The 26,120-nt window shown below is 53.7% G+C and overlaps 1 protein-coding gene across 1 annotated transcript in view; it reads left to right on the top strand.

The window, feature by feature from the left end:
• PTPRN2 (protein tyrosine phosphatase receptor type N2) overlaps positions 1-26,120 on the top strand; it is a 684,054-nt gene that overhangs the window by 587,480 nt on the left and 70,454 nt on the right. The window contains 1 exon segment of the mRNA XM_068550211.1: positions 10,406-10,600. Coding sequence (XP_068406312.1) covers positions 10,406-10,600 — 195 coding nt within the window.

The raw sequence follows: 26,120 nt of genomic DNA, 5'->3' as shown, positions 1-26,120 counted from the left end.
CTATGGAAGTTCGGCACCTGTCCCCTTTGGTGGCAGGTGACAGATCTTGCAGGCCTTAGAGGTCGGAGCCCTCATTTCACAGCTGGGAAAACTGAGATAAAACAGACTGAGAGTGACTTGCCCACAGTCACCCAGCTCATCGGCGGTGAAGCCCCCAGACCCGGGTCTTCAGAGCTCTGTGCGTCGTGCAGCCGGATCGCCATTCACAGCAGCTTCAGATGGAGTAATTGGGTCCCAGAATGATGTGCGTTTGTTTCTGAGAAGCAGAGGCAGCTGCTTCCTACTCCTCCACCCCGCCTCGGCCCTGCCCTTTGCCTTAATGAGGCAGCGGCCGCAGAATGGGGAGCTGTGAATACCTTTTGTGCTCCTGGCTGGTCCGCATCGCCCCTGGACTCTCCCTCGTGTGCTTCTGTCTCGGAACCTTTGTGCAGACCGCGGCCCGCGCTCTGAAAGCCCTCCGCCTGCTTTATTCTCCAGAGTACCCCATCTGCCTGCCAGCCCGGACCCTACGCCCTCCGCCCGCCCAGCGCGGGCCCCTCCCGAGAACCCTTCCCGGTGCCCTGGAATTACCCTGCACACCTGGAGGGACTTTCGCATCAGGGGCTGAGACAGACCTGGGTTCAGAACTCAGCTTGTTCCTTGCCCGGCGTGTCCTCCTGGAAGGCGAGGAAATTTCCCGAAACGCCGGGTCGGTAGAATGAACGCACCGCACCAGCAAGGGACCTGTCAGTGCTCAATAAAAGCGAATTGACACGTGAATCTAAGGTATCGATATGAGAGGAGCTGGTTGGGGGAAGCGTTTAGAACTCTCGCGAAAACCATCACCCTTGATTTCCGGCGTCCAGAAGAGCGCCGCACACGGGGAGCGTTGAGCTCTGTAGATGTGGACAAAAGTGACGATGGTGGTGATGACAGGTGATGAGGATTCAGTATCTTTTGGGCCAGAAGAAAACTAGGAAGGTGACAAAAGTCTCTCACAGGAAACAGCTGCTAATATGCTCTTAGGCCACGTCAGGCCCAGGCTGCTCTGAAGAGGCGGGCGGTTTATTTCCACCTGACTTGGCTATTTTTAATCATCTGAATATGAAACACGAAACTGAAAAGCCGGTGCACACAGGTGGGGCCGCTGCAGGCCACCTTCGCTCACAGAGGCCGAGCTGGACCGTGAGCTGTGAGGCACCTCTGACTTTGGGGACCCTTGAAGCACAGTTGTCTGGTGAGTCGTCCGCCGCAGGAGTGCAGGTGTTTACTGTTTTATTTGTCTTACGGATGGCGGCCCTGCCAGGGGGCTTGGGGCTGGACCGGAGCCCTCCTCTGAGAGCTGGGGTCTTGCAGGGGTTGTGTGTCAGACACGCTCTGCCCTGGGTCTCAAATTCCAACTTTCAGCCGAAGCGTTACAGATCATTACGGAATCCACGGTAACTACGGGTTAGGGGAGGGGAAGACGCTCACTGGAGCCTGTTTTTTTTTTGTTGTCACAGTTCTTTCCCGATTTCACCCTGATGTCTGTCAGGAGCGGAGCGGGTGGAGCGTGTCTCAGGTCTGAAAGGACAGACAGGCCTTAGGTGGGGTACGGGGGGCACCTGGTCCACGGTGGGCGCGTCCGATTCGTTCTGGAGGAAGTCCGCGCACTTAGTAACGTACCTTCCAAGCCCCCCTTTAGGCAACACGCCAGCTGCAAATTTCGTGACGGTGCACCCTGCGCTGTAAAGCTCTGGAGAGCGAGAACACTCTGGAGCCGCCAGCTTGGGCTCACACATGACCTCCCAGCCCTGCCTGGTCTGAGCAGGAGGCCTCAGCCTCCAGCCGCGGGGCCTGATTCCAGCTCCGGCAGCATCTCGGCCGCCGCCCAGGGGTGGGGACCTGGTCCCCTAGGGGCTGCTGGCTGCAGGCGATGCCCACCAATGAGCGGGCATCTAGCGAAGCCTCCCCGATTTGTGCTGGACGCCGAGGGAGACAGAGAACGGGAGAGTGACTGCTGTCCTCAGTTTGGGGGGTGAGAGGCCGTCCACGTGGCAGTAACTGGAGAGCAGGACAGGGCTGGGAGCGAGCACGGGGTGGCTGGGAGGGGGCAGACGGGGTCAGTGTCCTGGGCCTGGCTTTCTGACGGTAGATTGTTCCAGATTTAGATGCCAGCTGAACATAATGTTCACCTCTCTTAGCTGAAATGTTTCTATAACTTTTATTTTGAGAAGACATTTACAAGACGGGAACAGTTACTCGTTGTTGCTTGGTAAACACGGCTGGCCGTGGAGCTGTCCTGGGCAGTTGACTGATGCCGTGGGACCTGGCACGTAACGCAGCTGCAGTCGGGCCAGAGGAGCCTGGGTTTGCGGCCGAAGCTGTTATCAGGGGGTCGGGGTGCGGGTGAGGGTGCCACATCCCTAGTTAAAGGTCAGAAGGAGTACCACCCCACGGAGGCTCTGGAACCCGGCGCAGGGTCCACCGTGGAGGGGTGCTTCGCCCCTGCGTGTGCACACGCGTGTGTGAGCACGTGTGAGCGTGCTGTCCCGCCGTGGAAAGGTAAACGCTATCCGGGCACCACTGAGCAGCCTGGTGGAGGTGGTGAAGAGCGTCCCAGGACGGGTGGTGGCGACCTCGTGACACACGCCAGTGATGGTGAGACGGGCTGAGCGCCGAGCGCCCCGTCCTGGGAGCAGGAGCTGGGCCGGGCCGGCCTGAGGACGGCCCCCCAGTGCACCTGCTGCGGCTCTGACCTCCGGGGACGTGTCCTCTGCTTCTTACCCAGAAATGGCCGTGTTCCCGTGGCCCCCAATCCCTTAGGAGGCGGCACCGGGACCCCAGGACCCCGGGGAGAGCCGTCCCAGGGCACAGAATATGCGCCTGTGTTTACCTCCCAGACCAACACTGAGCAGGTGAGCTACTCGCAGTGAGAACATTCATGTAAAATCCCTCCCATAAACCGCTTCACGTGTCCCCGGTTCCGTGCTCACAGCACCCTGCCGGCCTCGAAGGCCAGGCCATTCCTTCCAGGTCACACTTGGTGTGCAGCTATTGGAGAAGAGCCGGCCGATCAGACAAGGCTTTGCTTTTCTTCCTATGCTTTTTCTTGATGAGACATTCCTGGCCCCTGACCATCCGGGGTGTTTTGTCCCCTGCTTTCCCACAGACATTTCACTCAAGTTTAATCATATTCAGTGTAGAATTTGCTATATTTTAAACATACCTTGTATGGGTTTTTTACAAAAATAATGCCTCCTCAATTTAGAGACTACAAATGAGCAAAATAAAAAATAAGATCAACACCACCTGTCCCCCACCCTGAGGGGACTTCCCAGGGCTCCCCTCCTGCCTTTCGGGGCATTTACCGCAGCGCTTGTATTTACTGTCACCTCCGAGTGTCTGTGTGGCTCCTCCCTGTCACCGTGGCTCTGTGGCCACTATCGGTGCCCTGCGAGCTGGGCTCAGGCCCCTCCCAGGGAGGCCTCTCCATGTGAGCGTTTTCTCCGTCTGGAGAGTAATTGCCCCCCCCCGCGCACCCCCTAATGAACCCATTTCGCTTTCTCCCCGGCTTTGTGCATCCTGCCTTGGTTTTGCCCTGTTACCACTAATTACGCTCCCCAAATAACCCTAAAAACCCGGCCGCCTTTGTGTGCGCACTCAGGCCGTCCACTGCTTTGTTCCCGTTGTTCCTTGAAAGGTACAAAGAAAGAGGTTTTTCTCAAGCCTGTGGAGTCCTGTCTATCCTTTGGCAGAATCTGGGGATGGCGAGGCTTTTCTCTCAGAGTGAGTCCCACTCTCCGCAATTTCCCCCATCAGATGAAGATTCGAGAGATGAGACATTTGATGAGACATTTGCGTTATTATGTGTATGGATGGATTTCTTCTGCCGGAGTCCTAGTCAACCTACTTTGCAAATTGTGTTACAAAGAGCCGTAAGACACTTGAGACTCTGCAGACGCATCCCAGGGCCTGGTCTCCGTAGGTAACAGAGAAGCAGGCGGCTTTACAGAAAATGATGACGGCGGATCAGAACGTGCTGTGTGATCCTGTTTTCTTAGCCTGCATCCTTGTGCCCTAAGGACTGCCTCTGAAAATGCGAAGCTCTCGGGCTTAAACGGATCCTGCGCTGACTCTGCTCTGCGGACCTGCCCCCGCTCAGGGGTGGCCGGCAGGGCTGGCGTGTCTGCTGGGCTGGCTGGACCTGCGGGAAGCACCCGCAGCGGCACCAAGATGGGTGATTCACATTTTCTTGATGGAGAGTTCGTGCTCCTGTCTCACCTTTCTTGACCAACGAGGAGCTATTTGGATATTTTAAGATAGCGGGGCACAGGCTTCACGTGTTTATTTTGTGACTGAGCATTTGAGTTTAGGGGGACTGTGAAAATGCTGTTCTTTTCTCCTTAGAGACTTGTAAACTCTGCTTTCCCCCGGAAGGGAGGGGAGAGATTCTTCTTGCTAAAGACAGCGGTCGGTCGGCAAACTGGGTTCCACACGGCCCTTGGTGCCATGGACCAGCAGAGGGACGGCCCGAGTGGATCCGCGTCTTTTAGTTCTGGTGCCCTGGGAGCAGGACCTCACCTGGTGTCCCGACTCCCTTCCCGCACCCGTCTGCGGACGAGGAAGCTCGGCAGGGAGCCTGCGTCCAGCAGAAGGAAGGTGTGGATGGGGGTTGCATGCTGGCCTCACGCCCAGCACTGTGTTAACTGCTTCACATGTTCGCTCTTGGAACCCTCCCGGCAGCCCTGTGCAGCCATCTGCCATCATCCCCATTCCATAGATTAGGAAACTGAGGCACCCAGGCAACTTGTCCAAAGTCACGCAGCTCCTAGTTGGCTGAGCCGGGATTCAGACCCGGGTGATCTGGGCCCGAGTCCTTGCCTCGACCCATGATGCACGGTGTGGGCCAGGGTCTGTCTTGGGCGGCGTTCTCTCCCACTGATGGATTTCATCTTCTCCCTGGGACTTGTTCCTAAGACACAGATGGCCCTAGAACACCTGCTTCCCAGGAGTAGAGGCCCCTCCGTCACTGGTGGTACAAATGTGGGCTCGACAGCAAAATCACAGCGTCTCCCCATGACTGTGTGGGCGTCCTCATCGGGAGCTTGGGATGACTTGCATCTGTTTTCCTCAGTGATTCTCTCCACACCTGCGAGGGTCCAGAAGCTAAAAAGGCACAGCCACACTGAGAGGAGTCACCTCTCCAGAGTGGCCCGAGGCCCCTCTTTAGAGACAGACATCCTGAAAACCGAAGCACCACGGCCCCCAAATAAGTGATTTCCCTTCTGCTGTCGGAAAACGACTTTCTTTTCATTCACACACACGTTGGTTTTTCCTTTCCTGCTAAAGTGTAGGCACTGGATGAGAAAACAGACTTGGCCAAACTCCTGGTGGGAGTGGTTTGTGACCCAGGGCGCCGGCTCACAGCCCGAGTGAGCACTCGGGTGGGAGAGGCGCCCCACATCTGTGGGTGCAGCCCACAGGGTGTCCGGCTCTGTGCTCGGCGGCTGGTGGTCTGCAGCGGTGGACGGGGGACAGCCTGAGCAAAGAGCCATTTGAAGGGAACCCATGGATGCCTGGTTGACCTCACGTGTAGGTCTGCCTCTTGGTCGTTGGGTTATGTGAATCACTCGCTACACGGGGATTGTACTTGTGTTTATCAACTCAAGGTCATCAAGCTAAATGCTCAGGATCGTTTTTACGAAAGTAGTGCTGTCCTAGATCATAAGCAAAGTCATTTTTTAATTAAAGGCGAGTTAGTCTGGATCTTAAACACCTTAAAAGATGTTTCTCAATGGAGGGGCTGGAAGGTGCTGTACCTCTTTGTCCAGCCGAGTAAAGACTATTTGCCAGTCTCTCCTCTGTGCTCAGGACAAGGCCCCGCTGAGGATGTGCCGCATCTGTAAAGTTGAAGGGAATTACGATTTTAGTGAATTTGCACCTTAATTAGTACCTCGATGGGTCTGGTATCATTTTGGGGTTTCCATGACCTAACCCGGGGAGTTGGTGTTCCGGGTGTGGGTTCTGCCCTTCCTGCTTGCTGCCAGGATTATAAATTAGGAAAAGTTCAAAACATAAGTCTCCAGGTTTCTTTCAGAGCAGGCTGTGTAGTTCATTTAGCGTTGTCAGTTACCTTTTGCTCAAATAAGATGCCCTCCACGGATGATCACAGCTCTGAACTTTAAACTGCCTTCACAGGGCATTACTTACAGGAGGTTGATCTGGTTGACGGTGGTGTTCGTCACTTGATGACATGAGGGTCCTGTCGTATCCTGCGTGGCCCTTATCGGTAATAAATGCAGGCAGTAAGCTCAGGGAAGTGCTTTGACCTGATAGCAGTTCCCTGTGTGATGGGAACTTCAAATTACATTTAAAATAAATGTTTAAGCCCAGCCCGTGGCTCAAAGGGGTCAGTGGGATCGTGCCTTCATCCTTGCCGTGTGGACCGCGGATGCCTTTTTAGGGAGAGATGATACTTTTAAATGAAGAACGAGGCTCACAGGGTCACCATCTGGTCTGGGGAGGGGAGAGGCGTGGAAGCAAGAGCTCCCTGGTAAACCCATGGCTGGTGGCCCTCCTGAGAGGTTCAGATCTGCGGAGCGTGGGCTGAAACATCCCCGAAAAACCATAAACCTAAGGGATTTCAAAACTATCCAGTTAGTGTCTGGTCAGACCATTACTAAGTCAGGTAGTAATGTTCTAAAAAGAGGTTCATTTTTCCTTAGAAATTTTAAAGTAATAGTGCAGAGCATGGACAAAATATAGAATTTCTGATATTAATTTAGAAGCTATGATCAACCTAAAGGACTAGTTTAAAAGGCCATACGGTGATTCCCCCAGAGATTTCTGCATCTCTTTGCATCCTGGCTGCCTCTCTGGGGACACCTAGAGAGTCCTGTGACAGTGCAAGGGGGGTGACATAGCAGGAGGTAGGGGAGGAGGGGAGGATACGTGTCCAGACGTGAGAGCTCAGGGCTTGGGCTCAGGCGGCGGCCACAGGGACGTGGAGGGATTCTGCCTGGCACCGAGCAGAACAAGCCATGATGGAAGATTCACCCGAGCCCCTCCCTCAGGCAGCGGGACCGGCGTGTCTCCTCCTGAGGGGCACGATCGGCAGACTCGGGCGGCTCAGACTAAAGCACTTTTGAGTGATGGCTGCTTTTGTCACAGGCAGATAGGTCTGGCCTTCTTGTGTTAGGCTCAAGGGCAGCAGCGGGGGTGGACCTTGCCACCTTGCAGTCCAGGCACGTGTGTGGCGCGGCTCCCCCAGCCCTGTTGTTCTGAAGCCAGTGGCGGCTCTGGCACTGCTCCGGCTCCCCAACTGCCGCCCGTGCAACAGCCTAATCTGAGCCAGACATTGTTCAACCCGTGTCTCAGATCAGGACGCTGAGGCTCGGACTGCAGCCTCGCGGAGTGCGGCAGGCGGACCCCCGTGGGCGAGCTGAGCCGCAGGCTGAAGGGACCAGGAAACCTTCAGCCACAGCCGGGAGCCACGCTGCCTCAGCCACAGGCGCGGTGCAGAGAGAGGCCAGCCGCAGGTGAACGGTTCCCTCCGACGTGTCCAGAGCCCGTCAGCACAGGTGGGCCTTGGCCCACACACACACACACACACACACACACACAGCTTGCTCCCAACATCTTAACTCCAGAAACCCAAGCGCAGTAACGGGAGCAAAGTGAAGATGCGGGACGGGGGCACCAGCACTGCCGCCCCGGGGGTGACACGGGACGGTCCCGTCCCCCTGCTCCCCGACCTGCGGCCCCACTTACTGGGAAGCGCTTGCAGCCCCGTGGGCCCGAACCGCCCACATCCCAGCCTCCAGAGCTGTTTTTGTCCCGCCGGGTCTCCGCCCGCGGCTCCACCCTGACCGGGGCTCCCATCCTGACACCTCCCTACCTCTTGTCACCGCTCAGCTCCGCTGGCCTGTGAGCCTCCGGAAGTCGGGCCCTGGTTGCATCCGCCCGGCGTGCCCGGCATCCAGCGCAGTGCTGGACGCGTGGTTTGCTGAGGAGGTTAGCAGTGAGGGCTGACAGTCACCCAGACGCGTGCGCCCGGTTCCGGAGGCTTCTCCTGAGCACGATTTCTCATTCAGGCCTGCCGAGAGCTGCCAGGTTGGTGCCTCTCTGAGGCACAGAGAGGTTCGGTGGTTTGCCCAAGGTCACACAGCCAGTAACGGCTGCAGCCGGGACTCAGGATCAGGCATCGCCAAGACTCCAGGATGTGAGCGGATGGAAGTTTCCCAGAAGCTAAGAAAGAATCGACGTGAAATGTGTTACCCTTCTCATTGCAGCCTCTGGAGGGACAGGTGCGCCCTGGGCCAGGTTCTAGGAGGAGCTGCCTCCCCGCCTGGGTGGCCTGGTGGGCGTGTCCCGGGCAGTTTTGTGGAGGCAGGGGCTCCCCTAATGTCTCCTCACGGCCCTCGGAGCACACCTCCGCTGGTGGCTCGCGGGAGGTGGGGGCACGGGGGCTGCTGTGCCCCAGGTGTGTCACACCCCCTCCCACCCAGCCACCGGTGCTGGGCAGGACCCCCCCCAGGCCTCCCAGGAGCAGTGCTTCCACCGCGGGGGTCCCACCACCGCCTGAGCCTTCCAGAGACCCTGGCTTCACCCCCTCTCAGGTAGTCCAGAGGTAGAAACGGGACTACGGTCAATTCGAGGTCAAGCGTCCCACCTCAGCAGGTGCACCCGTTTTTATTTGCAGGCAGAAGCACGTGGTGAAGGCCTGACCCACCCCCCCGGGGTGCCTGCGCAGCCCAGGAACCTCCCCTCTGCACAGGCAAAGCGCCGTCACCCGGGCTGCCAGCCTCCGGGGCTTCCTCTCTGCAGTCAAGGCACCGATGTTCAGTCTTGTTTGCGGTTGGAAATGGGGGTGACCGATTTTTCTTGGATCTCTACTGCAGCTTTTATCTTTAAAAAACAAAGACCCACAAGGGGAATCCGCTCTCGGCAGCAACGGGAAGAGTGCTGGGCCTGAGTCACAGGTTCAGTCCCAGGGGACCACCAGACACCTGTGAGGCCTTCACCGAGCCTGTACATCAGTCCTAATCATCTACCAAATGAGGAGGTCTGAGTGGATACTCCGTGGGCACCTCCGCCTCTAAAATTCTTGCTTCCTTTAGAAATATCTTTGAACTCGCCAAGCCGTCGAGAATTTGTTCTGGTTTAAAGAATTGTTCTTATCTTCACTGCCCCAGTACCTCTACCGTTGCACTGATTAACTATGGGACCTCGTGGCAGGCACCGCACCGGGCATCTCACACACATGAACCCTTTTCATCTTCTGTACTGTCCTGTTACTTCCATTTTTAAGTGACAACACTCAGGCTTGGGGGCCTCGATTGCCTGACCCGAGTTCACATAAGGTCTGGTCGCGCGAGGGCCCCGCCCAGGGCACTCCACTCTCCACAGGGACCGAAGAGGGACAGGAATCCAGGCTTGGCCGTCACTCTTCATCCCTGGCACCTCCACGGGCAGACGCCCAGCTGCTCTGATGTTTTGCTTTTCAGAGGGTGAACCTCAAACATCTCACATCTTCTTTCCCAGAGGAGCCTATTCTTGGAGGGCGTTTTCTGAGCTCTCTTAGCCGAAGCTCATCGGACCTGGTCTTCTGGGCAAACTAAATGAAACCACAGAAATTACTGCAGAAACGTTGTTTGGTGGGCATTCCCAAAATCAAGTAGTGTTCCGCATGCGTGAGTGGGAAATCAGCGAGACACGGACTTGGTACCTAGTATCATCTGCCTTATTACAATCACCCGTTGTGTCTGGGTTTCTTTTTGTTTTTAAGATTCTGAGGAAACGTGGGTGGAATTTCAAACAGATTTGTTGTTTAGAAACCATGTGAAATTGCTGAGCCCTGGACGGGGAGGGCAGGCAGGGAGACCCCACCCTCTCCGCTGGCCCTTTTTTCTTCTAGTTCGTCTTTTCCGCCGTCTCCTCCAGGTGCCAACACTGACCCCCGTCACCAGGTGCTTTAGTGGGGCTGGGGGTTCGCATCCAGCCGGCCCCCAATCAAAGCGCCTGAGCCGTCCTCCCACCTGGGGAAGAGCTGGCACCGCGTCCCCGGGGAGAGCGAGCCCCCAGCGGCCTCACGACGACCCTTAGTGCCCAGTAAGCGGCAGCCGTGTGAGAGGACAGGAAGTGGGGACCAGCCCCGTGGCCGAGGCTGTGCCCGCGGGAGTGAGAGGCCTGCGGCACGCGGCGCTGGTTGGGCAAGCGTATCTATCTGTGTTTCTCTGTGTGGTGTGTGTGTACCTGTGTACATCTGTGTGTGTATCTGTGTATATATCTGGGTCTGTGTATCTGTATATCTGTGTCGGGGGTGTGTGTGTCTACAGCGTATGTACCCGTGTGTGTCTCTGTGTGGCGTGCGTACATCTGTGCGTGGTCACGGGTGGACCCCACGCAGGTAGGGAGGCTCTGACCGGCGCCCGCTGTCTTGCAGGAGCTGTGCCGGCAGCGCATGGCCGCGCGCCCGTCCGAGCGCCCGGAGACCGCGCGCCCGTCCCGCGTCAGCAGCGTGTCCTCCCAGTTCAGTGACGGGCCGATGCCCAGCCCCTCGGCGCGGGGCAGCACCTCGTCCTGGTCGGAGGAGCCCGTGCAGCCCAACATGGACATCTCCACCGGCCACATGGTCCTGGTAAGGCCTGCGCCCTCCGCGCGGGGTTGGGAGGGAGTGGCCGCGAGAGGCTTGGGGGCCAGCTCCCCAGCATGCGGCCCGAGGCGGCAGGAGGAGGGCGCCCCACGTCCAGCCCCTTTGCCCAGCGCCCCCCGAGGGCGCGTCGTCCCGGCTCTGCACAGAACCCTCGGCCCCCACCCTGGAAGTGCGCATGCGTGAGCGCCGACTGCGTGCGCCGCTTCTCCAGCCCGACTCCAGACGCGGTCCTCTCCTCCCTCCAGCCCCCAGCTCACCGAGCAGCCTTTGGGTGAACGCATGTCGCTCACAGGCTGCTTCCCGTTAAAAGTGGCGTGCGAGGGGTCAGCTGCTTCATACGCCCTTCAGAGGCCCTGTCCGGTGCAGAAGCCCCCCCTGGCGGGGAGCCCTCTCCCCAGCATGAACCCGCCCCCTGCCCGTCCTGGAGCACGTGGTGCTTGATGCGTGATTACTGTCCAAGTTTTATTAAGAGGGTTTGTTCACAACTCAGCGCTTCTTGCTGTGTGGATGAGTGCTGATGGCTGCGTGGACACCGCCCTCCCAGGTCTCCAGGTCTCCAGGCCACAGGCCTCTCCCTCCCTGTTCAGTGACCATCACACTGGCCATAGTCTCTCCTACTGGGGATGGGGCTTCGGGTGACGAAGGGCAGAGCCTGAGTCACTGCCCCCGGAGCATCGGGGCTCTCGTGGATCAGGGAAGAGTTTCCACTGCACAACTAACTTCCCAGGAAGGGGAAGGGACTGGGAAGGCCAGTGTCTTTGTCCCTTCTAGTGGTTTGAACAGACACTTAATTAACTCTGTCTGGAGGCTGGAAGGCTGAGATGGAGGCCCAGCGGATCTGGGGTCTGGTGGGAGCCCGAGTCCTGGCTCACAGACGGCAGCTTCTCGCCATGTCCTCACATGTGGGAGGGGCAGGGAGCTCTGTGGCATCTCCTTAGGGCACTGACCCCTGTCACGAGGGCCCTACCTCATGACACCATCACCTTGGGGGTTAGGATTCCACACGAGAATGTGGGAGGACACAGACAGTCACCCCAGAGCAGCCGGGAAACCACGTTTGCACCGAAGAGCCTCAGTGTGGAGCCTGGAGGTGGGTCTGGGGATGCCCCCAGGACGCTGGGGGTGGAGGCGCCCACTCCCGGGATGTCCGATCCGGGGGCAGGAGGCACAGGTGCCAGACGTGGGGACTGAGGGGCACAGCAGAGATACCAGATGAGGGAAGACGAAGTCGAGAGGTTCAGCTCGGCTGATCAGCGCGGCTGAGCTGACGCCTCCCTCTGCCTCCTCCCCCCGCGGACGTGGACGGAGGGCCCGGGCTGGGAGCACGCGGCACTCCCAAGGCTCCACTGTGGTCGCGTGCGGCCGGGGCCTGAGTCCCAGGGTTCGCAGTTTCCGGAGGAGACGGCGCATCGCTCAAGTTGCAGACGTGTGCTGCCGTCCTACTGTGCGCCCACAGCCAGGAACTCGGAAGGAACCTCTTCTCTGGACAAATAACAGTCATATTAGTTTAGAGCTGACTTTTTAGAGAACGTTTCAATGTGCGTCCCTTTTAGAAAAGGAAACTCGACTGATCTCATTCAGATTTCTAATGAGATTCGGTTTTGGGGCCAACACATCAGCCAGGTGCGTTTATCTGACAAGTTGGTTGGGGGGGGGGAGATGCATTTCGAGAGCCTTTATCATATTCTGGTATCTTCATATTTCAAGACAACTGAGCTACAGCTCGACAGTATCTCACCTCCAAATGGGACGTGAACACATTGCAGTTTTCGTAGAAAACTGTGTCTTGTGGTACCCGTGTGTGATGGCAGACGTGACAGGGAGCCTGGTGGTGGCCTCGCGCTACAGAGCCGACCCGCCGTCCGCAGGCCACCCCGCGGCCGAGCCTAATGCGAGGCGTCCCCCGGGCGGTGGCGGCGACAGCTTCCAAACCCACGTCCACCGCCAACCAACCCAGAAACCTGCGAGTGCTTGGCCGCCCCCTGGACTCAAGCCTTCTTCTTGCTAACCGACCGACGCTTCATTTGAATTGGGGTCACCGGCTACTCCTCCCGACTCTGACTGGGGAGCAGGCGCCGGGCACCGTGGAGAGGGTCCAGCTCAGCCAGGGGGGCCCCACTGTGCACGCCCGGGCGTCTGGCCCTCACGCCCCAGTCCTGTTTTCTGCCCTCTCGCCCGCTTACAGAGGGGTTTTCTCAGCCCTACTGTGGTCTTCGGCCCCCCATACGGGACCCCGAGGTGTGGAGACGTGGCAGAAGGGAGCCCCACTTGGCATTTTTACACCTTCCCATCCACGAAAGCAAGTGAAATGGCTCATCTTTTAGGCTCTGAAACTTGCAGCCCTTTCTCACGGGAAAGGCCATGGGACACATTCAACCAGAACAGAGCCACGTTCACAGGGCCTGTCTTGTTACTGGCACGTGGATGCTGGCTTCCCATCTGCAAGGGCTGCAGCGAAGCCGCCTGTGCCGGACCTCAGGACACACGGGAGCCCCGACCCCCTGACTCATTACGGCCACAGGGAGGCTGGCGGGTGGCGCTCAGCCATCCCGGCCCTCCGTCAGGACCGTTCCCGGTCATCAGACAGCCGCCACGGCCATCTCCCTGAACCACGCGCTGAGGTTTCAGAGGCCCCGAGGTACGTTATGCAAAGTCCAGGCAAGTCCCGGGAACCCACCGTTCCTGATGCCTAGCTGCTCCCGTGAACATCACACGGATGTGACATTTCAAGTTAAAGACGTGGTGGAACCAACAGCAAAGCTACTCACGTTTGGACAGCTGGGTGGAAGCGAGGAGTAGCTCAGGAGGCCAGTGCGCAGAACTGGAACGTTCTCCTTGGCAGAGGACGGAGGTGCCTTGGAAGGAATGAGTGGTACAGGAAGCTGGAAAGCCAAACATTGACCTGTCGCTGGAGGACTGTCGGAGGGCTGACCTGGGGGAGGCGCCCCGAGCGCCTTCTCCCTCTCCCTGTCACTCCACCCACTGCAGCGTGATGTTGGTTTACGTGCTGTGGCTTCACGCTGGGAGCCGTGGTACAGAACTCTAGGCATAGACGCTCCTCCTAGGGGTGAGCAGAATTCGCCCTCCCCTGGAAAGGAGGCAGGGCTTTCCGTGGAAGAAGGAAGGTCTCCGGCTGGCGGGAGGTCGCAGGCCGCTGTGCAGGTGACAAAGCCACTGCCGCCAGCCCAGCTGCTCTGGGCGGTCTTCGTGGCGGAGGAGGCCGAGCGTAGCTTAACTGCAGGGAGGGACCTAATTACCGCTGAGCCAGGGATCCCAGCCAGGTGGACGAGACACAGAGGAAGGGGCCAGGGAAGCAGGTGTTGACTGAGGCCTAGAGGCACTGAGGTCTCAGGGACATGAGTGTCGGCCGGTGCCAGGAAGTGGGGAGGGGGAAGGCCTGGCAGCTGCCCAGTGGACACGTGGGAAGGGGCGGGGCCGGCCATCGAGAGCCCCTCCTCCCAGGAGCCACGTCCTCCTGCCGAGACCAGCACGGCCTCCGAGCTGCCAGGGCCCAAGGGGTCGATCTGGAGATGGAGCATGCGGCTGACGGCACGGATACTGCGGCCCCAGAAACCGGCGCGAAGCTAGGAAGCTTAGCTGTTTCCTGGTCCCACGTCCCTGACAAATCCTTCAGCCTCCGTTTTCTCATCCCCAAGACGGGCTTAGTAATAGCGCCTCCTGCGAGGCCCCTGTGAGGGTTGAACGAGACCGAGTGTGAGATGCTGCATCTGTGGAACCTACAGTTGTAAAGATTCAGGCTGAAAGGATCACGGCAAAAAAAAATGGAACCAATTCTCCTTTGATGAAACTAAGGGGAAAAGGGCCTCCACAGGGAAAATGTCACATGCCCTGGAAACTGCAGCCCCGGGCACGTGGTGAGGGTGCTTTGGGGGGATTTGCAAGCCCAGGAAGGGGGTGCCCGGGAGGCTGTGCCTGACAGGCTCCCCGAGCCATGCGGTGCCCAGGCCTGGGGCGAGGTAGGAGACCCCGGATGTTTGTCGAAGGAACGACGTCACCGGGAGGAGGGAGACGGGAAGGGAAACACCCTCAGCTGTGAACCTGGTTGGCTTCTGAAGACACGTTTTCCAAGGCAACGTGGCCAGGTCTGACCAGGCTCAGAGCAGAGCTCTGGAAACAGGTGGCCTCATCCCAGTGACTCAAGGGAACTATTATCAACATTGTTGTGTTTTACATACGTTGTGGGACTCAGCTTCTTAAGAACTGCCGTCCATCCTTTCGAAAGGTAAAGGATCACGTTTGAACTTATCCTTCGGAAGGACCTGTTTCTAGAGCACGTTTGATTTCAGAGGCTGGCGTGTCAGCATGGCAGCTTTGTGGGTGGTGTCAGGAGCAGGTGGCCGTCCTGGTCCCTGGTTCCTCGGAAGCCAGCCGCTGGTCACAGAGACAGTGCACGGCATGCAGCTGTGTGGACGGAGGGGCCACGCCTTCATCCAAGTTGAAGGTGAGGGTATGGACTGGATCTTTGCATCCCCTTTATTCTTGCAGAATTCGATACAACAGGAATGAGTGTCACTGAGTGTTTATGTAACAGCACTGGCCTAGGAAACCATGAAGTAGGAACTGGTTTCAGCCCACTTCACAGATGAAGACAAGAAAACCAAGAGCAGTGATGTAAACACCTGAAAAATGGGAAGTTACCACCTTGCAAAATGTGACCAAGCCTCCCCATCGTCACGGAAGGGAGGAAACTTACGGAAGCAGAAGTGTTTGGCGACAGACAGTTGCTCTGGACCTGCGAGGGGTGAAGGATGCCGTGCCCACGAAGGAGACAGGCCACCTCGGACGTCACAGCCCAACCCGCAGGGCTCGGGACCTCTCCACGGCGTCCGCCTCCTGCACTCCTTGATCGTGGGACATTTGCACTGAGTGATCACTCTCATTTTATCTGGCACCAGCCTCCTTAGCTTGTACTTTTATACCCGTGGGTATAGTAAGTTAAATGCTTAACCAGGAAGCGACGTCTCTTCCCAGAGGCCGAGGGTCTGTTTCGTGGGGTGGGGGGGGCGACCCCGTTTTCTTCGTCTTTAAGTTCAGCACCTGTATTCCTAAAAGAGTGTCGCCCAGGGTCCTTGCCGCGCGCCCTGGTCCTGCTCTCTGTGACCCGAATGTGCGTCTGAGGCTCAGCTGGCCGCTGTCCTCGTGGTGAGGGTGATGGGGCCACCGAGAAGTTGACAACGGTGGCCGGGCTTCCTCCGGCCGTGTGCCTGCTCGAGGGTGTCAGGTCCAGCCGAGCCGGGGTCTGCCTGCCGCCGTAGGACCCACGTCCAGGCACCCGGAGCTCTGAGGCCGTGGCTCCCGCCCGCAGCACCGCTCTCCGTGGTCTGCGCTTGGAGGAGCACGAACTTGCGTGGAAGCTGTTTCCTGCCATGTGAACCCTGCCTGAGGCTGAGACAGAAGCCCTCCTGGGAGTGAAATGGCTCAAATGCATCAAACGCTGTGCCCCCGGCCGCCAGCCCTCCCAGAACTTGGGGGATGGCCACGGGAAGCCTTGCAGGCCAGCCACGCGGGGCATGTGGTCAGAGGTCCAGGGCTGCACTGACGGGGCAGGAGGTGATGGAGTCGAGGCCAGAGGAAGGTGCGCCCACTCGGGTGGGCTGCTGCTGGGGTCATGCGGTGAACCCGAGTCCCATTCCCGTAGAATTGATCTGACCCCCGATGGCGGCCAAGGCCTCGGGCAGGCCCTAACCCAGAGTTCCCACGTCGGAGCGGCTTGGGGCTTTGCTAGAGGCCCCCGTGTCTGTGCATTTTCTCACCCCGGGCACTACCTCTGCCACCCGGAAACACCTGCCCTCGAGGTGAGCTTGGGGGCCAGAACTGGTCGGCACCCACTTCAGACTGCTCACGGCCCCTCAGGTTCCAGGAGGACCCAGCTACTCAGACAAGACAGTTGTGTGTGTGTGTGTGTGTGTGTGTGTGTGTGTGTGTGTGTGTGTGTGGTGCCCAGCGTGTGTCTGGCACACAGTAGGCGTTTAATCAGTCCTTGGGACCCTTCCTCTGCCTCCTCGCAGTTCTTGGGTGGCCGCCCATCTTCATCCTCGCAGGAGGGTAATCATCCAGCAATTCCCAAATTGAGAGCAACATCTAGCTCTAAGTCCTGCATCTTCTTAAAGCAAGTTTGCAGTGACCTACATTTACCATTCTCTTAGCGTCTTCCTGTCGTTTGAGTCCCAGCCACCCAGGTTCAAGGACTGTGTTTTGTGTTTGTGTTCATGGAAACATTTTAGTAACGACTTGCACAGCTGGTGGGAAGGTAGGCCATGGAGAGCTTGTCCTCCATCCATGTGATGACTTCTGGGATCCCAGCCCTCCCCCACAGGCAACACTGTTACTGGGAACCACACACTGTCCCTCACGTGACGCTGTGTCTAGGAGACGGCTCCACCTGAGTGTATGTGACTCTGCTCACCTTAACGGTCTATATCATTCTGTTGTTCAACGTACAGTAACTTATTTATTGTACGCTAGTAAAGGTCATGTAGGCAATTTTCAGACTTGGCCACTGCAGCATCACAGCATGTGTAAAAATAATTGTAGGTTGAATTTCTGGAAGAACCTAGGTCTTGTTGTTTATTTGGAGAGGCATTGCCAAGTTTCCTGCCAGAACGTTTGACTAATTGATGCTCCCACCAACTACGCAGAAAATGGCACTGTATCCCCAGGCCCTCCTGAGGCTCGGGTACTGGCCAGCTTGGATCTTCCACTGGTGAGTGGAAATGCTATTTCAAAGCAGTTTAGTTTACATTTCTCTAGCCACGTGTGACTTTTCATAATTTGGGGAGCCATTTATTGGTCCTTCCAAGAATGGTTTTTGAAGTGTCCCGCGGGGATGCCCACCCCGGGGGTAGGAGTTCTCCGTGTTACATGGCACCAACCACGGATGCCAACGCAAGTTTACTAACGTGGTGTCGGAATGAAACTAGTTCACTCTTGTCTGTCTTCTGTGCCCATTTATTAGTCCACATGTGGGAGTCAGCCGTGGACTCAGAGAGCTGGCCTGCAGCCCCTCCCGAGGGCCCTGGCCGCTGGGGTGCAGCCTGTGCTGAGGGGCTGTGATCGTGTCTGCTGCCCACACTCGGCCGGCCCCTCGGCACCAGGGCTCCTCTGGCATCTGCAGCGTCAGTGACTCGTGACAGTTTGGTGTTGATACAAGGCAGCGAGTTCCGTTTCCACTGCCCAGTCTTGGGGGGGTGCAGAACTACTTATTATATTTTTGGTGAGGGATGTAACTTGCCATGTTATTTTTAAAAATCTGATTTATCGTTTAAAGTGCTAGAATGATGCTAGAATGGTTTCCTTGCATGTTAGACCTTCTGCTGGTGAGAAGATAGGGTAACATAGAGTAGGATCAAGCATCCAGTTGGTATTTGTTGAATTAAATGGAATAATCAAACACTAAATTTGGTAGTAAGTCTGTGAGTTAATGTTTCTGAGGGGAAAAAATTGAAACTGGTGTCCAAATGGCACTCGGAAAGTGTCCGTTCATACATATGAACAAGAAATGTTTCCTGAGTGCCCGGTGGCCTACTGGGACCCCCCTCAAATAAACCTGATGGGATGCCCAGAAAAGAGGCTGCGTTCTTCCAGCCCATCGGCTTCCTCTTGGGAACGGAGTGACAGCAGTATCAGGCCAGGCCCAGGGCAGAATGATCTGATTGTTCATGTACAGACTCGGGTGTAAAAATAATAGTATATAATATGTAGCTTTTGAAATTGCACTAAACCATAGGGTTTCACCAGTAATTCATCAGTGGACCACTTTTGCTCACCTTTCTATGCTTGGCATCTGGCACAGCTCTTGGACACAGGGGGTTTTCAGTAGAAGTTTCCTGAGTGCCTGAGTGAAGTCGATGGTCGGTGTGTTACCCCTGAGAAGTTTTCAATCTACTTGAAATGAGGAGGGGGGCATGGCCAGAATACACTAGACTCAGCCAAGCGCCGATCACGTTCCTTTGCTGGGAGACGTCTCCGTCCTGGGGGGCCTGGTCAGGGAGGAGCAGCTGTCCTGGGGCGGGCAGGAGACAGCAGGGAAGGTCACAGCCCCTCCAGGAACCCTGATTCCGCTCACAGGGAGAGTCCGTGGGAGGAACAGGACACGCACGCAGCCTCGAGTGGCCGTGACCCTGGGCCAGATGTGGGGCGGCTGGAGCACCAGCGTGAGGGGCTGTGTCCCATCCGTGTGTGACCACTGCGGCTTCTTGAACGAGAAAAGTGACACCTGGTTATTGGTTTGTTCACTTACTTGAGGGCATCTGCCAGAGGGTGAGGGCACTGGTGACAGACAAGCAGGAACTGAGTGGATCATGACCACTGTCCTCTGATGTTTTCTCTTCCGGAGTCAGAGGGGAGGGACCCAGAGACGCTCTGATGAAAGGTGGTCCCAGATCCAGAGGCTGCTCCCCAAGGTGACACCTGGGGCAGCTCAAAACCATCCCCTCAGGCTTCCCCACCCATAAAGCATGACGGCTTACAAAGCCCAAGTGATCGTACGGTTGTTGGGGAAAGAGAGTCGCTCAGGATCTGCAGTGCTGTCCAGACGTCCTCAGAACTGGGGATGCTGGAGGTGAGGTGCCAGTGTCACGGTGTGCCTGTGGCCTCGTTTCCTAACCACTGCTGGGGTGACGGCGTTGGCCTTATCCCCGCTTTCCCCTCTACTGGCCCAGCAGTTATAATTTAATAACTGTCCTCATCATTTTGACAAGCATAGCTCTGCCCTCCTCCCAAGTAAACCCAGAATCTCTGACTCTGAACCCGGCATCTCCCTCTGACACACATATTGTCATTGCCCAGTATTTTAGTTTCACCTTAACATTTATACCCCTAAATTAACCATTTTCATTACTGATTTTCATAGTCAGCACTTGTTCAGATTGACTGTTATTTTTTTTCATCACCATCACGCCTTCTCAGTTCTTTGTTTTGATTAAAATCTCCTCTTTTCCAAAACTATATCCTTCTTTCAGTCTTTTAATAGGAAAGTCTCCCTGTCTTTGTCTGAAAATGTCTTTAATTAATCCTCACACTTGCGTGATAGATTAGACAAGGATCAAATTCTAGTTAATTTTCTCTCATTACCTTAAAAATACTATTTTCTTGCCTTTGATGCCGTAGCTGTTGAAAAGGCTGTTTGTTGCTGGTCCAGGGGCTGTTCCTTCAGGGGTCATCTTACTTTCTTCCTGAATTCTACACCTCTGTTGTTCTGGAACTTCTTTGTGCCTTGTCTTGGTGTGGACCTATTTTATTATATATGGGTTTTTTGCGGGCGGGGAGGGGTTGTTTTTTAGTTTGTTTTGTTTTTGGCTCAGGACTTACTATGATTCCTGAATCAGAGAATTGCTATCTTCCATCAATTCTAGAAAATGACACACCATTTACAGTTTAAATTTGACTGTCTTCCATGCTCTCAGTTCTCTCTTCTAGTAGAAAATGTTGGGCATTCTTACTCTCCCTTCCATATTTTCTCTCTTTATCCCTCTGCCCTGCATTCCAGGGAATTTCCTCAGACAGACCTGCCATCTAGTATGCCCTGTTTCTCTTCAGCAGAGTCTAGTCTACTGTGCAATCCATCCATTGTGTCTGTCATCTCCAGGAGTACACTTTTCATTTGCAGTTGTTACGTTATTCTTTTTGAAATCCGTCTGCTGTGTTGTTCTTGTCTTATATTGTCAATCCTCCTTTAATATCTTCAGTTCTTATAAATGTAGCATTTGGTTGTTTCCATCTAATACTTCTATTGTCTAAGTTCCTATGAATCGAAACTGCACTTGGGTATGTTTGCCATCTGGTGGGTTCTGTAATTTCAGATTATAAGCTCCTCATAAGTGGGGCTCTATTTCTCAGAATTTTGTGTTAACCTCAAAAGAGAGGTTTTGAGATTGATATTCTAGCCACTCCAGGCTATCATTAAACCAGGACCATCTTTCCATCAATTCCCCACTCAGAGATTCCCAGATGATGTATATATTGTAAATTTGACCCTCAATCCCAGGTGAGGCCCGGGGTCCAAATGTCTTCCCATCTTGAATCCATGTGGAGACAGGTAAGCTTTCTTGTGGCCTGAACAAATGTTTTCATTGACGGCGTGGTCTTCTGAGGGTCCTGGTTCGTGTGTGGTCTCACATCCAGCCCCCTGACTCCTGCATGCCAGATTTCCCTAAGGCCCCACGTGGACAGTGGAAGCCCAGAGCCCCGGGCTGAGGTACAGGAAATCGTTTGGCCCTGCCCCTCCCTCAAAGGCTTGAGTGACTTCAGGTCACGTACCTCCCTCTTCATGTGGATTCCTGGGGATTTCCCTTAATTTTGTGAAAGGCAGACCATGCCGTTTACACAGCGTCTCTAGACATCTTATAGAGGAGGCCCTTCAGTTTACCCCGTTCTTCTTGTCTCCGGGAACGTGAGACTCATTGCAAGTTAAACACAGTGCAGATGCTGCTACCAGTTAATTTCATGTCCCCTTGACAGTCATATCTAAGACCCAACTTCATGTTCTGCATAATAAAGAAAGACACCTCAAGGTGGGTCCCTGTGATCAAAGAGAGTGATCAGCCATCTCGTTCAGGCCAGTTCCCACACTTCCCCTTTGTACATGAGCAAAGGGGTCACCTTGCTTCAGGAAGTGCCTGCACACCTGTGTGTGCAGCATAAGCTGTCTGTGGGTGTGCATGGACAGGCACCTTGGACAGCAGGCAGGTGGGCAGGTGAGTGGAGCCCAAATGCTAGGGGCTGGTAGCCATGGAGAAATTCCGGTGGTGCGTGTTTTGCAGTGATGATCAAGGCAGCTGTCAGGAGGGGTGGGTACCGGTTCTGTAGCTGGGTTGTGCTGGAATGGAAGAGCAAGATGGGTGACATCTGATAATCCGCCCGCTTCACCCATCAAACCTTGAGAACTCGTGGGCGTGTAAATTGGGCAGCACACAATATGATTGGCAGCTGAACTGGGGAGAGATGAAAAATACATTTGATAGTCTTATCTCTTAACTTTTCACCCTAAAAAGTGAAAATAATTTTTGATAGATCAACTCTCCTCTCTTCTACTTTGAACTCCCCATTTCAAAGCAATTGCACAAAGAACACTTGTCAACCAGCTCCTGGTTGCTGTGGCTGACTATTGAATCTTCATTTTTCCTTTTTCTTCACTGTATTTTAGCTATTTCACTGCTGGTTGGAAGGTCTGGGAAAAGAGAGGAGATGGACATTCTAGGCTTCATTCCCTTTTAACAATTTTGGTTGGTGAAGAGAAGATAAATTTTTGTGTCTTGTATGAGCTTTTCCTGTTTTGGTGCCATTTCTATTCCCCCATTCTCGTATTATTGCTCACGAGCACGTAGCCTGTTAGTTTTAGGAAATTAAAAATCCAACATTCTACTTCCAAAGGGCACTTTTAGAACGTCTGCAAATATTTTCTAATAATGTGCTGTAGAATCCAGAATTTCCCATATGGATATGGAAGAGAAAATTCGTGCCTGTGTTTCTGTCCTAGGTAACCTTTACTGCACTCGCTGGAATTCTTTATTCTTCCTAAAAACTTCATCAGAAAATCATAATGAGTACATCATTGGTACAGAACAGAAAAGGCTGCTGCTAAGAAAAGACCTACTGCTTTGTGGTGCGCGAGATGCTGTCTGTGTGTTGCTAGGCAACCATCCCTCCTCCTTCCTCTTCCTGAAAGGTTTCCCTGTTAAACCTCTGTCGTCATCTTTCGAGTGAAAATTGTCTCCTCTGGGCTTTTTCATGTCAGTTGGGTGATAGTGAAGATGTTGGGTCTTAGAGAGAATCTGCTCTTATAATTGTGACTTGGAATTGGCCGCTTGAGTTTTGTAGGTGAGCATCTGGTTGGGGAGGCATGGATGGATGGCCCCTTTAAACACATGGATCTGCTGGTACACACATATAGAAACATTATTCAAAACTGCTTTTCAAGAAGATCTTAAGGAAACACTGCCCAAGTCACTGAACGACAGTGAAAATGTAAATGATTTCTTCATCGCTCAACTTCTTGTCTGGCGGGGGTTACCCATCAGGTACCACCCCTCCCCCACATGCTAGAAGTAGCAGGGAGGTCGATTTGGAGATTCTTTTGTCTCCTAGAGTTTGTTTCTGTATTAGAAGATCTTTGAGGGTTGGTTATCTTAAAACTGCATTATCATGATTCTTTTTTCCTCTTATTTCCTATCAACTCTGGAATCTAAGGTTGGTTTCCAACTGCATTTTGAACATTAATGGAATTTCTGAATAACTCATGGCTGAAAGTATTTTTCATATGTCAAAAAGACATGATTGAGGTTGGAATCAAATTCTTATTTTCTCATTGAATAAAGACTTTTTATTAGTCTATATAATAAAAATTTGTTGTAAAACTAACACTTGCAAATGCATTTTTACATACTGTCTGAGTAATTTATAAAAAGTAAACAGAAACGTAGCTTTAGCCAGACAGTTTACTTTTCTAGTTAAACTATTCTGATTTCTCTTCCACATCAAAGTCTCAGAAACATTAACTTTTCTTTGTAAAGGTTAACATTGGCTTCTGCACTAAACCATCTATAGACAAACTTTGATTATCCAAAGAAGAGAGGATTTAATTATTGTTAAGCACAGAGGTTTACAATGGATGAGAAATGATTTCGGAGAGTTTAATCTATTCAGAATGATTGGGGTTTATCTCTTCATCTTTCTTGCAGTTTCTTCTCAGTTTTCCAGTGTTTTCCGTTTATCTATGAAGATGAGTATATCGTTGGTAGGAATAAGACAACTTAATAGTAATTTTTTTGTTTGATAAACAGCTATTTTAGGCGTTTGAAATGCCATGGATAGACATCTTAAACTGCTAAAAGGCAGAAATTAGTAGAAATATCACAAACTTGAACTAATTTTTCTTTAGACTTGTGTTAATGGAAGTAGCTGCAGCCTGGCAGACTGATATTTAAAATCACCACATTATCAATTGTGAGGGTGTTTTTTTTACTGTTTGTAGACCAAAAGTACAAAAAGAAGAGAAGCACACAAAAGATATTTGGTAAAGGCAGGTGGTCTGGATGAATAATGTTTCTTTCATTAACATATTTCCCATATTAACTGTATAATTAATTGTACATAGCCAAGGGAAGCTATGGAAATTGCATTTTGAGATGTATCAAAGCTGCCTTATACTTCAGACTTCCATGCAATTTACCGTTAATGAATCCAGAGATGGGAGCCTCAAATCTATAATTATTACTTACTATTTGAATGACAAGCAAAGAATTTTATCAGCAGAGTTTTAAATGAAATGGGATTAGCCGCTAATGTTGAAATTGTTCATCTTATGAAAATAATTTTGAAGAAAACTGTTTTAGTGGAAAGAGAGGTCTGAGGAAAGCATTTGCCATTAAAATAGGCATTTTCCAATACTCCACATGAATCTATCCACGTTTGACAGCAGGGTGCAAATATTTTTGAAAGCGAATGAATATTTTATAGGCTCCAGAGCTGCTCATGCATCCCAGGAATAGATTCTGCAATATCCCCAGACATCCTGGCGAAGGTGAGAGGGTTGGTAAGGTAGCCAGAGAAAAAAGCGAGGCAGAAAAAAATACAATATATGAGGGTATTCTGCAAGAAATTAAAATTTGTTTAATAGCATAGACGTCTGCCTTTCCCTCTGCTGAGTGCTCATTCGATTTAAGATTGTAAACGGTAAATATTGTTGAAGAAAACTGTAAAACGAAGCCCTGAGACCCATTTTTCCACATTGGCGGGGTCTCCGTGGTTCCACGTCTCTCAAGGTGACCCTGGCGGTCACTTATGCCCACGTGTCCGCCGTGCAGCCTTGGCCTTGGCTCCGGGGCTGAGTCAGAGGCTGAGGGAGCTGGGCCTCTTCTCCAGGCAGGGTTCAGTGGGTGACGCACCCTTCGTCCATCCAGGAAGCGTTTCTTGAGCACCTAGGCCGTGCAGGCTCTGCACCAGATGCTGGAGAGGCCATGAGGGGTCAAACAACGGGCGCATTGTCAGCGCCTGGAAACGCATCTTTCCTTTATTTCTTTGTCCTGGTTTTTCCCACTGAGTTGATGGCAGGGACTAAAATACCCAGTTTATAGCGTCACCCAGTTAGAGCCCGGTGTCCTGTGAACAGGAGAAAGGCAATGTTCAGATTTCCAGTAGCTCTGGAAGGTTGGTCTGGCAGGGACGTCGCCTTTAGGGCCTGGGGCGGCTCCCACGCGTGCTCTGGGCTCACGGTCCTGCTGGAGCCCCACGCAGGCTGGAGAAAGCAGCTGGGCGCGAGCTCCGGGTGGTTCTCTGGGAGAACCAGGCTGGAGAAAGCAGCTGGGCGCGAGCTCCGGGTGGTTCTCTGGGAGAACCAGGCTGGAGAAAGCAGCTGGGCTCCCTCCCACACAGCACCCAAGGAGAGCCAGCAGCCGATGACACCTGTACAGGTGTGCGCTCTTGTCGTGTCTTAAAAGTTCTCGTTTTCTCACACCTAGTATCATCTTGGTTTCATCTGAGTATGTCCGAATGCACTGGGCCTATGTTACTCCAGTGTGCGACTCTCTCAGAGGCTGTTTTTTGTGTCATCTGGGAACCAGTCCGTGATTGCTGTGGGAATTTAATACGTGGAACCCAGGTGATCTGAAAGAGCTGATCAGTATTTCCGACCCACCAGGGGAGAATTTGCTCCCCGGGACCGTGACTGCTTACTTCGTGCTTCTGACGTGGCTGCGTTTGTGTTTGGAGATGCACACGTGCTCACACACCTTTGTATTTCAATAGTTGCCTTATTTGTGTAAGTATATCTAAATATTCCACATTGGTTTAGTTGTTCGATTGATTTTACATGTTAAGTTTGGGTTAAGCTATTGGCTGGTAGTTTTCCGTGGTACTTTGGGCAAACTGATCTTCAGTGAGATTTTGTAGAACAGCTAAGATAAAAACTAGTCTCATCAAATATCTGAACATTTCATCCAGGTAACAAAGCATGAAGATTGTTAGAAATATCAGGGTTGTTGATGGAATTTTCAGATTTCTACCCAGATTTTTCACTTCTGGTGAACTTAGGCTGCGACCTTTTTTCTGAGATGAAATCTTTCCTCACTGTGGTTGTGTGAGGGGTAGGGGGTTCAGACAATTACTAAGTTTGCAGGCGTTTAGGAGAATAAGGAAGAGCAGGCTGGATAACGAAATGAGCGGAATCCGTATTAAACCAACTCAAATCCTCTAATTTGCTCTGTTAGTAAATCCTGGCAGTTCTGCCTGCACTGTTGTTCCCCGAATCCCAGCCCCTGAGCTCCCTTGCGGTAATGTCCAGCTGGTGTCCTCAGTCCCTGCCCGGAGCTGGCGTGACCTTTCCAAAGCGTCTTTATCGTCATGTGCCTCTTCTGCGTGAAGCTCCCCGCGGGCTTCACGTTGCTCTTGAAATAAGCCTCAGACCCCTCCCTGTATGAAAGCCGCCCCGGCTTTCAAGCTCCCGTGGCCCCGGCCACCCTGGCCTCCTCTCCGATTCAGAACTGCTGGG

The sequence above is a fragment of the Eschrichtius robustus genome, chromosome 8 (genome assembly GCF_028021215.1).
Source record: "Eschrichtius robustus isolate mEscRob2 chromosome 8, mEscRob2.pri, whole genome shotgun sequence".
Taxonomy (NCBI): Eukaryota; Metazoa; Chordata; class Mammalia; order Artiodactyla; family Eschrichtiidae; genus Eschrichtius; species Eschrichtius robustus.
This window is presented reverse-complemented; position numbering and strand designations above follow the sequence as displayed.